The sequence below is a fragment of the Mastomys coucha genome, unplaced genomic scaffold (assembly GCF_008632895.1).
Source record: "Mastomys coucha isolate ucsf_1 unplaced genomic scaffold, UCSF_Mcou_1 pScaffold1, whole genome shotgun sequence".
NCBI classification, from domain to species: Eukaryota; Metazoa; Chordata; class Mammalia; order Rodentia; family Muridae; genus Mastomys; species Mastomys coucha.
Window position 1 is genome coordinate 86,933,175 of NW_022196891.1, and position 14,078 is coordinate 86,947,252.

Genomic DNA, 14,078 nt, shown 5'->3' on the forward strand with positions numbered 1-14,078 from the left:
CCCGTTTATCCGTTTATCTGTTGATCCTACACCTTGCCTGGAGTGAGGGAAGTGTGCCACCATCAGCATCTCTGTAGAGGGCTGGCTTGCATCTCTGTGGCTGTATCCCAGTTCATTTCCCTGCTTTGAGGAACCTTGGTGCTGGTTTTCGTTGGGACATCTCCACCATCCGTGTGTTATGGCCTCCCCTCCCCCCTTCCAGCAGTGTTTCCACCATCCTCCTTTCAGTGGGGATGCTTGCGAAGCCCAGTGTAGTTCGGATTTGTATCTCTGTGGCAGCAAGACGGTGTCGAGCGTTCTCCCTTGATCTGCGGACTGTCTGAGTTTCGTCTGTTCATAAATGCCTGTTCATTTCATTTGCCTCTTTATTAGAGGGCCCTGTTTCTTGAGTAGTTTTATAACTGTTTCATTGGATGATTGCACGGTGAATCACTGGGAACTACTTTGTACTGTTTGGAAAAAGGCTGTATTTCAGCGGCGGCGGCGGCAAATGCTTACGCCACAAGTCCAGTTTCCATTAGAGGTGATTTGCTCGCGTGTGCGTTCATCTGTGTGTGTGTGTGTGTGTTGTGCAGGAGCATGTGTTCTATAAGATGTCCCTTCATAGTGTCCTCACCCCTACTCCCCCCCCCCGCCCCCATGTCACCTCAGTGGGTGGGAATGGAAAGAAGGGGAGTGCTGCAAGGTGTCAGTAAGACAAACTTTAATTTCGGGCTCAGTCTTCTTGCAGACAACCTGGGTCGGATTCCAAGCGCCCACTTGGTGGTTTACAATCTTTTGTCACTCTGGTTCCAGAGGGTCTGATGCCCCCTCTTCTGGCCTTGGAGGGCATCAGGCCCACATAGACACACATGCAGGCAAAACAATTAAAACTTTAAACAAAAAAAAGAATCCTCCCCAAATCACTGAGTTGTTCCTGTGGTTATTGATGTCCTTCATAATTTGAATATTAAAACTTTGAGGGACTGCCGGGCGGTGGTGGCGCACGCCTTTAATCCTAGCACTTGGGAGGCAGAGGCAGGTGGATTTCCGAGTTCGAGACCAGCCTGGTCTACAGAGTGAGTTCCAGGACAGCCGGGGCTACAGAGAGAAACCCTGTCTCGAAAAACCAAAAAAAAAAAAAAAAAAAAAAAACCCAAAAAAACTTTGAGGGACTATTATGATTCGGATGAAGCATTAGAATATGGCACAGATGTCGACACTGCTTGTGGGGGAAGGAGAGGTTAGTCCGCTCCACAGGACTGAGGCCGAGTTCACAGAGGGGCTCCTACACCTCTAGAAATCACTGTATAGTGAGGCAAGGCTTAAGTACTTACTTCAGCTTCTATCTGTAAACATTCTCAGCTCCCCCAAACACACAGAGGAACTGTCGTATGGCCTTTTCTCCAGTGCAGGGGTTGGCATGATGAGGAAGGGCCTGAGACCCTTTCCAGGCAGGTGCTGAGTGAAGCAGAGGACCTGGCCTGGATTTAGCCCGTGTCTCATGTCTCTGATTCCTGGCGGCTGCATCAGCAGTACACAGCTGCTCCTCCAGTGTCCCAGAAGTGCCTAGGACAAGACTTTCAGAGGGTTGCAGAACCTCTTCCTGCTTTGTGGTTATTTTTTCTTGTCTTTTTAAGGCCTTCCTATTATCTGTAGTTAATCCAGCTTCCATTAGCCGTTTCTTAGGTTGCTGATACTAGCCTGACTCCCTTTCCTTTCTTGTTTGTTTCGGTGTGTGGTTTTATTGTTATTGTTTGTGACGGAATCTCTCCTAGCCTAGGCTGGCCTACATCTCTTAGGTAGCTGGGCATTATCTCGAACTGATCCTGTTGCCCTCACCTCCCAAGGGCTGGGCTTCCAGGCACGTGCCATCACACCTGGTTTGTTCTGTTCTTTGTTCTTTTGAGGTAGGATATTGCTTTGTAGCCTAGGTTGACCTTAAACTCATGATCCTCTCTCCTCAGCCTCTCGAGTGCCAGGATTAGAGGTGTGAACCACTGGCCTGCCTTCTCTGCCTTTGTGTGTATTTAAGGTGTGTGCGTGTGGTAAGAGCATGCACACATATGTATCTTTTTCTCGGTTGCTCTCCAGTTTATTATTTCTTACTAACTGGGGTCCGTCAGTTTGTCCAGGCTGGCTGGCTTCCCCAGCACTGGGATTACCGCTGTATGCCACCATGTCTGGGTACCAGGGCTCCAAACCAAGGTCCTCGCGCTTGCTTAGTCAGCACTTTACAGGCAGAGCCACCTCCCAGTTCCTCCACTCCAATCTGGCAGTGTTTTCTAATTCTGTGGTCCGTAGAATCATCACCAGCTTTCTGTTACTGTATGTGGTCACCTGAAGCGATCAATTTACGAAGGGGGAAAAGCTGACTTCAGAGCGTGCTTTCTGTTGGTCATTTGTTGGCTGCTTTGCTCTTTGCTTGCGACAAGGCAGCCGTACCACGCCAGAAGTGTACAGAGGTGCAAACCAAGGCATGCCCCAGTCAGAAGGCAAGTGGGAGAAAGGGGGCTCGGGGTCCTATGGTCTCCTCTCAGGGTGTATCCCTACCAGGCCCCGGGAACCTGGGGACTAAGGCTTTAGCACTTGAGCCTCTGGGAGGTGGGGTTTCTAGCCCTGAACCATGAAAATATTGGTGCTATAAAGAGTCAGTGAAAACGAGTCAGGTGATCTGCCTTGTGATGTGCTTTCTGTGGGCCATGGGTGTGGGTGGCAGATGTCAGCTGCTCAGTGTTCCCGGCAGCCAGTGGATAAGAATTGTGCTCACTCCATCTTGAAGGGAAAGCTCTAGGAGTCTAGGCCTTCCTTTGTGTATGGAGTCACTGAGAGAGAGAGAGGGAGAAAGAAAGAGAGAGAGAGAGAGAGAGAGGGAGGGAGAGGGAGAGGGAGAGGGAGAGGGAGGGAGAGAAGAAGGAGGGAGAGAGAGGAGGGAGAGAGAGAAGGAGGGAGAGAGAGAAGGAGGGAGAGAGAGGAGGGAGAGAAAAGGAGGGAGAGAGAGAAGGAGGGATGGAGGGAGGGAAGGAGGGAGAAAGAGGGGGAGAGAAGGAGGGAGAGGGAAAGAGAGAGAGAAGGAGGGAGAGAGGAAGGGAGGGATGGAGGGAGGTAGAGAGAGAGAGCTTGAGGCAGATGAGCCTCAGAGCTCTTCTGTGCAGGGACCTGTAGACCTCAATTATGCCATCTCTCATGTTGGAAACACAGACTGACTCACAGAAGTCAGGACATACACAGCTGGGGGAGAGTGGACTCAATCAGCTCTGTCTGAGTTGATAGAGACATCACTGAGCGCCTAGTAACTTCAGAAGGTGTAGACCCAAACCTGCCCTTCGGAGCACCTTGGAGGATGCAACCACTTCAACCCAGCTGAGAAAACCATCTCCGTCAGCCTTTGCGCTCCAGCTTTCATAGGCCAGGGGCATGCTGGGAAAGCAGGACGGAGGCTTCCCTGGGGATTTCTGTAGGGATTGTTCTGTGGTGACTGGAGGGGTAGCCAGCTGCGGTGAGGACAGAGAAAGAATGCCTTTGGAAATTAAACCTGGAGAATAAACACATTCTCCTGAAGGCAGATCTCCAGGTGTGCCGTAAGCCAGCTGTAATGGAACACAAAGGCATCTTCAGAAGTGGGCGTGTGTGTGTGTGTGTGTGTGTGTGTGTGTGTGTGTGTGTGTGTGTGTGTGATCTGCTTGCACTAATCCTTAAATCTTAGCACATGTTCAAATAAAGACAGGATTGGGTGCGTGAGGGTACGTGTCTCAATCATTCAGCATGCTGTTCATAGCTGAGCTGGTTGAGGCTTCACGTTTTAGGGTGATAATCACACTTTCATCTACCAAATGCCAACGTCATCTCCCAAGACCCACCTGTGGCTTTGGGGGCAGCTGTGGAGAGGAGAGCCTTCCATCCTCAAAGCTTGGTATGGGAAAAATTTATCACAACTCATGTATAATAGAACAGTACAGAGCACTGCTTTTTAACGTACCGATTAAGGTACAAGCAGCACATGTCTTTTTGGTTAAAACCTGATAGATTGTGAGAAGTTTCTGCGTTGGTGAAGTTTGCAGCTGGCAGGGCTTGTCTTCAGAACCAAATAAGAAGTGACTCTATGGTAGATGCCATGTGTCAGATCAGACAGGAATTTAGGAAAGAAGTCAGCCCCCTGGCTGGGGAGACAGCTCAGCTGGCTAAGTGCTTCCTTCCAAGCACAAGGACCAGAGTTCAACCACTAGCCCCCGAGCCAGGTGTGCTGAGGAACACTTGGGATCCCAGAACTGGAGATTCGAGACCGGGGGCTTCCCGGGGCTCACTGGCCAGCCTGCCTAGTCCATCAGTGAACCCCAGGTCTCTGTGAGAAATCTTGTGAGACAAACAGAGGTGGCAGGCTCCAGAGGATGGACACCAGGGCTGACCTCAGGCTCTGTGCCTGGGTGCTCATGTTCTCCTGTACAGTCAGCCCTGTCCCCAGTCTGCCCCAGCCCCTCGTCTGACACAGGCGTACGGGGACCCACATGCACAGGCAGCACGGTCGTTTGGAATACTGCTTCTTTCTGTAGGTGGCTGTATCGGGGGGTGTGATCTCTTCCAGCTTGTCCCACGCTGGCAAATAGAAGAAGCTGGGTCTTTGCATGTAGGCCCAGGACCTCGGGCTTCTGACAACACAGCTGGGGGAGGTTTGTTTTCCGTGTGGTCTCCAACTGTCGTGGGAAGCGCAGACTGACGGGATTTCACCCTTTTATCTAGACGCACTACTTTGGTCTTTGGTTTCTCAGCAAGAGCCAGCAGGCGAGATGGGTGGAGCTGGAGAAGCCGCTGAAGAAACATCTGGACAAGTTTGCCAACGAGCCTCTGCTGTTCTTCGGAGTCATGTTCTATGTGCCAAATGTGTCACGGCTTCAGCAGGAGGCCACAAGGTAGGTATATTCCCCCTTGAGTTCTCCATAAGGGTGTGGGTAGCCAGGAGGTTTCTGGTGAAGTGGAGGCATTGTGTGTGAGGGAGCAGAGTGGGCGGCGGAGCCGCAGGTTGTCTGCCCGTTGCCATGCGACAGTATTTCGGTTCAATTGATGTAGCTAATGGCCGGCATTTTCTGTAGCCCTGGTAAGAAAGGTAAGTTTTGTGTCTAGCAGCAAAGAAGTATGGGTTGGGGATGGTCAAATGGGCGTGCTAGAATTTAGTAAAAGCTAACCACCTAATACTGTTTTGTATACCCCAACCCAACCACCCCAAATTCCGCTGGACTCTGAACTTAAGTAATCACGTGGTTCTAAAGATGGAAGTAAACCTGGGGAGGAAGATTCGGAGAGGGTGAGAGTTTTGATCACATGGGTTACGTAAGCAGGAACAGGAAGTCAACACCTTAGTGGAGACTCGGGTTGGCTGTGCCGTCTCGTGGCCTCGAAGGAACTGAAAATGTCCATCAAGTTCAGATGGCTTACGATTCCCTGAGCAAAAAACGAGAACGCTTTGCTGGTGTCAGTGCGGTGTACATGGTGGCGAGAGATGAGATGTTGCCTTGGCATCGCCTGTCAAGGGGACGTTTCTGGAGGAGCAGGAGCAGCCCAGGAGCACTTTTTCTTTTTTTAAAAAACTTGCTTAGATTTGGGCGTTAGGAATGCTTCTGACATGCTTAGAGGAGGCAGAGTGTGCGCCGTCAATTTTCACCTTGTGGGTTCCGGGATTATAAAGTTCTCAAATGATGAGATAGTTGAAGATTTTGTTTCTGTTTGTCTCTTCCTCCTCCTCTCCTCCTCTCCTCCTCTCCTCCTCTTCCTCCTCCTCTTCCTCCTTCTTCCTTCCCCTCCCCCTCCCACTCCCTTTTCTTAATGAATATCCCTTGCTGGTAGCTGTGGATATGGCTTAGTAAAGTGCCTGCCCCCAAGCATGGGGAGCTGAGTTGGCACCCAGAACCCACGTGAAAGCTTCAGGCAGCATCAGGGACCTAGAAACTCCAGTCCTGGGAGAAGGAACAGTGGAGACAGGTGATCCGGGGGTTCATCAGCTAGCCCTGAGGTCGATGATGGAAAGTGTGGCTTTCTGCGGTTACTTTGAGATCGTCCTATCTCTCCCACTGGAGATGATGCTCGACGGGTGAATCTCTTCATAGTGAGGAAGCCTGATGAGAGACCTCCAATGCTGGAGAAAACGTTGGACATGTCAGGCCCAAGGTTGAGGTGACACCCGAATGAGATCAGAAAAAGGTCTCAGAAGGAGGGCTGCCAGGGGGCTTAAGTCTTACGAAAGCACGGGGGGGGGGGCAGCATGTAATTGACAGCAGTGAATCCTGGTGCTGGACAGGGCAAACAGGAGAGGCCCTGGGGTTCCCTCGTCAGCCAGCCTAGCAGGAAGCGTGAACTCCAGGTATCAAAGGGAGAAAACACGGAATTATAAAATCAAAGGAGGGAAAAAATAAACGACCCAGTGTGATTCCAGACATGTGCAGGGACAAGCTGGCAGCAGCTAGGCCGCTCCTAGACAGATGGGGGATGAGTCATGAAGCCATAGGAGTTAAGAGAGATTAAGAAGCCGGGAACTTTCAGCCTCACTCTCAACTGGAAGATGTGTTCTGTGGGCTTTGAGGATGTTAGCTCCTTGGGTCCCGCTGGGACCCTCCACACTTCTTTCCAGGCTACACTTCTTCTCTCCCATCTTGGCTAGGTTTCTCTCAGCAGGGGTTCCTGCCTGCTGGGCACCTTCTCCCTTTATATCTTCCCGAATCAAAGGAACGATTCTCTGCAGCGTATTTGCATAGCGACGAGATTCATCGTCAACACATGGTTTTCATATTTGTCTGGGCCCAGAAGGTGAAAAAGATGGTTTGTAAGCCAGGAGGTGGAAGAGTTCTTGACTGGGCAACTTAAGAATTGCCAGGGGCAGCTGGAGAGCTGCAGGCCCGGCTGGCAAGCTTGGAATTGATGTCTGGGCCTTTCCCCAAGTCTTCTTTGATAAAGAAGCCCCCTTCACTGTTTCAACACTAAGAACACACTTTTAAAGCAGAAGGTGTAGGGGATTGAGGGGGCTGGGGGCGTAATTCAGTTGGCAAAGTGCCTGCCACACGAGTGTAAGGACCTGAGTTCAACTCCCAGCATTTATGCAAAACACAAGACAAGGCATGTGCTGCCACACAAGTGTGAGGACCTGGGTTCAATTCCCAGCATTTATGTAAAACACAAGACAAGACATGTGCTACATTTAATCTGGGGGCGGGGTGGGGTGGGGGAGAGGGCAGATCCTTGCAGGTCTCTGTCCCATCAGCCCTAGCTTTTGAAATGGCAAGCCTCAGGTCCCAGAGAGGGTCTGTGTCTTTAGCAGCATATGCCCTTGTGCCTGGATGTCCCCCCTGAACTCTGGAGACTGAACTGTGTCTCCAAGCCTCCCCTAAAGCTCGCATCATCCTTCCTTGGTTGGAAATCCTACCGCTATCCGCTATCCGATGAGATGTTCTGGCCTGTCTCGTGTGCACTCTGAGTCTACACGCCAGCGTTCAGAGCGTCTCTCGTGGAAGCTTTATTACGACTATGTTTCCATCTTCCTTTACACTTTATTTTCTGTTCCTCAGTTCTTTTACCGTTTTATAATGTCATCTGATGAAGGCTTTTTTTTTTTTAAAAAAAGATTTATTTTTAATCATGTATCTGTGTGTGGATCTGTGCACTGGCATGCAGGTGCCCACAGAGGCCACAAGGGGGTGTTTCATCTCCTGGAGGTGGAGTTCACAGGTGGCGGAGCCCCCAGTGGGAGTGCTGGAAACCAAACTCACATACTTGGGAGGGTAGCAAATGCTCTTCCCTGCTGAGCCATGCCTCCAGCCCAGGCCCCTGATGGAGTTTTAAAGTTTCCCAAGGGCTTGGAAGTAGAGACTCCACATGCATTCGCCTTGGCTGATAGACTTGGCAGTGCCATCACTCCTGTCTGCTCCTATTGCAATGGGCACTGCCCCCCTGGTTCTTGAGAACAACGTTGTTTCTAACCCCACACAGCATGTCAAGGTTCAGCGGACGCTGGAGTGGCCTCTTATTCTTTGTGAAGTCAGCGCAATGAGATAAGAGAAGACGGTTGTCTGTAAGAAGTGGAAGTCGCCATCTTGGGCAGGCAGCTTTGCTTTCCCGAGGGGGAGTCTCTTGTGGTATCCGGGCTTCTGAACTCAGGCTCTTTTACAGACTGAGCATGCACTCTGGCACCACGCCATACCCCCGGCCTGTGCTCCTTTACTTGTCTACTTTCATAAAGTATCCATTCCATGTTAGACACCCCGCTCTCTTGGCAGTTGGAATGTAGGAAAGGGCAGCTCTCAGTGCCTGACCACCAAAGAGCTGTAAGTCCAGGCTGGCTTTTATTTCATTTCCATGTGTCTGATGGATTGAAGGTTTATTTGAATTGTTTTTAAAAGCTTGTGTTGCTGACCCCACCTTACTTCCCGGAAAAGGTTCTGTCGCAGATCCTAGCATCCAGGGAGTCCAGCAGGGGCTCTCATAACCAAGGTTGGCATCGTGGGGGTGCCTCCTGTAGAGCCTGGGTCACATGGCCGATGCTCAGCAAGGCCCCGGAACTGGGCTTTATGCTCTGTGCTGCCATCTTGAAATCTTTGACTGCCGGGCCCTACATTTTCACTTTACACCAGACTGCACTGAAGGAGCCTGAGCACAGACGCCATTTTCTTCCCTGGCTGCTGTCCCTGCTCTGCTCTGTGGCTCTTCGGATGGGTGGATCTGAGTCTACTACTATGAATGCGATCAAAAGAAAAATGCGCTGTACAAAACCCAGTGGACCGAAAGCTTTTATGCAAATAGACATGTGCCTCCGGTCACCATCTCTGCTCCTGGCTCTGATCCTGGCTGGAAGGCATTGAGGTGGGCCACAGCCGATGACCGTGTCTCCGTTCTCAACTGTAATTCCCGCATGTTAAACAGAACACTGAAGTTCACACCCTCGCTCCAGCCAGCCATGTGCCTGCCTAAGCCACAGGGTCACAGACAGAACTGCTGCTGCTGGCTTCCTCTTCTCCCAGATAAAAGCTACAGTCTTCACGGTGTGCAGGTTGGGTAGCTAGCGGTTTACTTAACCTGCTGTGGTAAAAAAACGCAGAGGTGGAGGCAAGCTCACTGGAGTTAGACTTGGACCACGAAGGGCGGTTTCCGAGTCCTGTGTGTCTGAGGGACAGATGAAATGATCTTTAGTAATAAGTAATTTGGTACAATGTATTTTTTTATTGATGGGGGGGGGAAATCAATGTTTCGAAAGCAAAGAACTCAGAAACCTCACTCCAGTTTCAAAGGGGTCTCCATGTGCAGTGTTTCTATGTGTTTGCCTGTGTATGAGTTCACATGTATCTGCAGGTACATGTGTGTATATGAGTGTGCATACACGTGGAGAGCCGAGTCTCTTAGATTGCTTTCCACTTGTTCATTGAAACAGAATCCAGAGCTGGCCAATGTGACTGATGACTACTTTGAATAACCACCTTGTTCCAGGTGTCCCCTACTCTGCCTTCCGAATGCCGGAATGAGAGGCATCTGTGCCCACCCGTCATGTGTGTGGGTCCTGGGATCTGACCCTTGTCCCCCTGGTGGGATGCTGCATGTATTCTAAGCACTGAGCTATTTCCTCGGCCCAATCTGTACTCCTTTACCTGGGTGTTTTATTCCTACTCGTAAAGCAGTTTACAAAAACAGTACAGTATGCCTCAAATCTTTCCCTTTGAAAACAAATAACAATTTGATTATAGCGCATTAAATCCTAGGTTATTATGTATTTATCGGCCTGTTAACTGGAACATCTTTATAAAAAAAAAATAAAAAATAATGTGCTTTTCTGAGAGCTATCGTGAAAACTAGCTGAAAACTAATCTCTCAAGCAAACCTTTTAATTATTATTATTATTATTATTATTATTATTATTATCATTATTATTCTGAGTCCCTTGACTTTCAAAGACGTGCCGTGCATTCTTTGACTCCAAAGGGCCTTCAGTGTTAACACTGCAAGGCTGAGAAGGTCTCACTGTCTGACTAGAGAGATAGCAAGGACTTGAGGTAGCGAGCAGGCTAGGAATATCTGTACTGTATTTGTCTTAAAACTTGACATGATGACCCACCACCATAGCACTTACCCTTAGCGAAGGGGCAGAGAGGAGAGAGACAGGAGCCCTGGGAAGAGATGCTCCATCATGTCCAGGCATGACAGCTGTGCTTGATGGAGGTTTAAAAGACTTTCACTCCTTGTAAAGAATTCTTTGGATCTGTAGGAGAGCCATTATAATGGGGGGGGGGGGTATGGTGTGTTGATTGTAGAAAGAACTTCCCAAAAATTTCAGGATGGTGGAGGTTCGGGGAGTCCATTCCTTAGGGTCTTGTGTTCTTTTTGTCTTAGGAGGGCAGGACACTGGGATATTGAATTGGAGTAGAGACGGAGGGGAGGAGGAGCGAAGGGGAGGTCGGCTGTGCCCACCCCGTAAAGGAACAGTAGCAGGGTTGTGCCAGACCTGGAAAGTGTAGACTTCAAGGGGGACTTCCAGTTCTGAGAAGTTATGGAGCTTCGCATCTGTGGCTGGATCCATGCGATCACCAGGACCCATGATGCTCTTGCATTTCCATGCAAGGTGTTGTGCTGTGTGTCACAGAGGGGCCTGATGAGATGGGTGTGGGTGTTTAATTTTATACGTAGAGCTTTAATACCTAACAAATGGGCATCTGGGTCGTTAAATCAAGAGTATCTTTCATATTTACTTTGAAACTGGTTACAGCCTTTTTGTGTATGTGGTGTGCTTGCGGGGTGGGGATTCTCAGAGGACACCTGTGGAGTCAGTTGCACCTTTACATGGGTTCCAAGAGTGGGGCTCAGGCCTCCGGGCTTGTATGGCAAGCATCTCTACCCCCCAACCCCAGCCATCCTGTCACCCCTCTTTCTTACCCCTTGGCCAGAGCAGAATGTCTGTCCACACTTCTCCTCCTCAGAGATGACCAGCTGAGCTTAGCAAGGCCCATTCTGATGGACAAGGCCAGTTCTGTCAGATCAGAGCAAGACACTTTATAGGCAGGCGGATGCCATCTTGGCTAGCCTCGTTCCTGTCCCCTGGAGTTACGGTGGCAGTTATTCCTTCCCACGGCCTCCTGGGCCCTGTAGGCATTTCATTTATGCCTCTGCTCATAGTGGCACTTTGCACACAATAGGAAAGTCGCACCAACCACATCTCCTCCCTGACCCATTTGCTTCCATGCAGTTACGTGACCATCTGTCTTGACGCTTTAACTGCCTCCAAGAGGTTAGAGCTTGAGCTGAGCTGTGCAAGCGTTTCCCTTCCAATCCTCCTTTGAAGACCTTGATTGTGTAGAAGCATCACTTAAGGGCCAGTCTGTAGGTCCATGTGCTATCTGTGGAGAGTCGAGGCTCAAATATTTCAGAATTCTTCTGTATTCTGTCAGTGTCTGTTTCATCTCTGACTACCCATGAAGTTTATTTGTAATGAGGACCGTATGTTATTTTTTTTCTCATCACTGATCAAAACTCATGACAAGAAGTATTTTCAGGGAAAAAACAAAACACATTTATTCCGGCTTACGGTTTGAAGGGACACAGTCCTTTGTGGTGAGGGAGGGATGTGAGCAGGCAGCTGTGAGGAAGTGGGAATGTGAGGTCGAGACCCCTTCCTTTCAGGAAGAGGAAGTGGGAGGGGAGGAAGAGGTGGAGTCAGACTATAAACCTCAAGGCTCTGTCCCGCAGGGACCTGCTTCCTCCCGCCAAGCCCTACTTCCCTAAGGAGCCACAATCCCCAACATCAGCACGACCAGACCAGCTGGAGACCCTGCGAGCAAGCCCACAACCCTGTGGGAACGTGCCGCATCAAATGATAACGGGGACCAACCATGTTATGTCTGTCTTCCCCACACACCTTCCAAATCCTGAGTTCCCATAGCCTGTTTGGATCAGTGCCCCCATAGGTGGCAGAGTGCTTTATTTACAGAACCAGAGCGACAAAGGGACACCGATCTGCCACATTGCCACTTATGACAGAAGCCTGGCCTTTTGGCTAGCCCTGGAATGTTTTTTTTTTTTTTTTAAGGAGAAGCAGGCCGCGGGTAGGATTTATTTCAACTCCCTGAGAGCCTTTGCCAGCTCCGGGCTCTCCTTCCCGAGACCGCTTAGACAAACCGCAGAATTGCTGGCATGGGAGGGATGAGCTTTGTCAAAGAGAAGGAAGTAGCTTAGACAGCGACAGGGAACGGGCGCTCCTTTGAAGGAGCCTTTTATAGAGTGGGCATTGTGCACTACTGGGAACCAGGATGGGCTTTAGTTTGAATTTATCAGTCATCTCCAGCCTTGGGCACATAGTGCCAGGCTTTCAGATGACACCGAGGCCTTCGGAAGAACAGGAAAGGGAGACATAGGAAGTAAGTTGTGTCAAGTTACCAGGTGTGTCTGGGGAAACCTGAAAGAGCCCAGGCCGAGCCATCAGAGGGACGTGCGACAGCTCCCTGCTGCAGATAGCCCCCAACCGGCTCCAGGTCAGCTGCAGTCTGCTTGCGGCTGGAGGGAACTGGAGGATGCTCTAGACAGAGCTCTTTCCCAAGGTCAGGCAGAGTGCAGCACAGCTGACTTAAAATTAGCCAAAATCAAGCCTGACGCTTGATACTGGGAAATCACGGAGATGAAATAATCTTGGGAAAAGGTGCTTTAAAGGAGCAAGCACATTTTTTTTTTTTTTTTTTTTTTTTTTGGAGACTGGAAACAATGTTACTAGGGTGAAGACAGTATAGCTCATCTAAGTTAAACTTGAAGTTTTCTTGGCTGGAGTCCCTGAAATAAGTGATCTGCTGTGGAAAGATGGAGGCGATTGTTGTGGCTCTGATGGGACAGCTGATGAAGGTTACTTAGCTTCCAGAATTCTCACGTCTGTTTCAAACGATTACTGGAGTCAGCAAAGAACTATTTCGGTTTAAAGTTCAAGGAAAATGAAGCAAACCGCAGAACCAAAAACAACGGCTACAACAGACGCCCTAGGCCCTGGAAGCCCGGAGACCTCTGCCTTGGGTGCTTATTTCCCATCAGGCCCCATACTCTCCTCAGAGTTTCTTGTGAGTGCACACAGTCAGTCAGGAAACACTATGAATGTTGTAAGCGCACTGTGTCAGAAACACAGACGGGGTCTGGGGGATGGCTCAGTGGGTATGAGTGCTCGTTACGCAGTCATGAGGCCTTTGAACCCCAGCAATGGGGGTGGGGGTGGAGTCAGGCAGCTCCTGTGAGAGCTCCTGTTCAGGAAGAGACCCTGGCACAAGGCAGTGACTGGCAGAGCAATGAAGACTCCTGACAATCCTGTTCGGGCCTCTGCATGTGCTTGCCGGGGTCCACGTATGGACACATTCACATACATGCACTGTATATGCAAACATATACCATGCACACACTAGCAAAAAGGAAACAGAGGGGCATATTTATGCCATATTTCTGTAATATTCATGTATTGAACAACAACCTCCTAAGCTATGTGTAGCCCATTGGCCACAGTTTGTCAGTCACCCAACTTCCTTGGTAACTGGCCCTTGATAGTCAAAGGCTTTTATTCTAATTACTGACATTAGCTTTCAGATAACATACTTCACCACCACCCCCACATACACACACATACACACACACACACACACACACACACACAAACACACACACACACATCCATATATGCCAGTTCTCAGAGGCCTTCCTTTTTGGAGGCAGCAGAGACCTGATAAATATGAGAGAGTCATAGAAGGCTATAGCGTAAGATACTAAGAACACAGTAGGAGAGCTGATGGGGGAGAGGTGCAGGCAGCATTGAGGGCCGAAAGCCACAGGGGAGGCAGCGTCAGGACTGAAAACCATAGAGGCATTGATAGGATCATCAAGCCTAGGTGCGGCCTAGAAGGACCGGTCGGGCAGTGTGGTCACGCTCAGCTAAAGCGGGCGCGGAGGACAGTTAGGAGTCCTGGCTGGGTCCTGAATACCTTGGTGGCCAGTGGTGCTATTGTTGTAGCAGTGGTGAGTGTGGCTTTTATGTGGTCCGCATCAAGGTGTGACACCACCATTGGTCTGATGTCTTCCAGAAGTCTTTGGCCCTGTTTTTTTTTTTTTTTTTT

General features: G+C 49.8%; 1 protein-coding gene across 4 annotated transcripts in view; it reads left to right on the plus strand.

Moving 5' to 3' along the window:
• The window catches only part of Ptpn14 (protein tyrosine phosphatase non-receptor type 14), a 150,962-nt gene that overhangs the window by 65,671 nt on the left and 71,213 nt on the right, over positions 1–14,078 (plus strand). For all 4 annotated transcript variants that reach the window (XM_031338535.1, XM_031338563.1, XM_031338546.1 and 1 more), the window contains exon 3: positions 4,717–4,886. In XM_031338535.1, the coding sequence (XP_031194395.1) occupies positions 4,717–4,886 (170 nt within the window). The remainder of the gene's footprint in view (positions 1–4,716; positions 4,887–14,078) is intronic.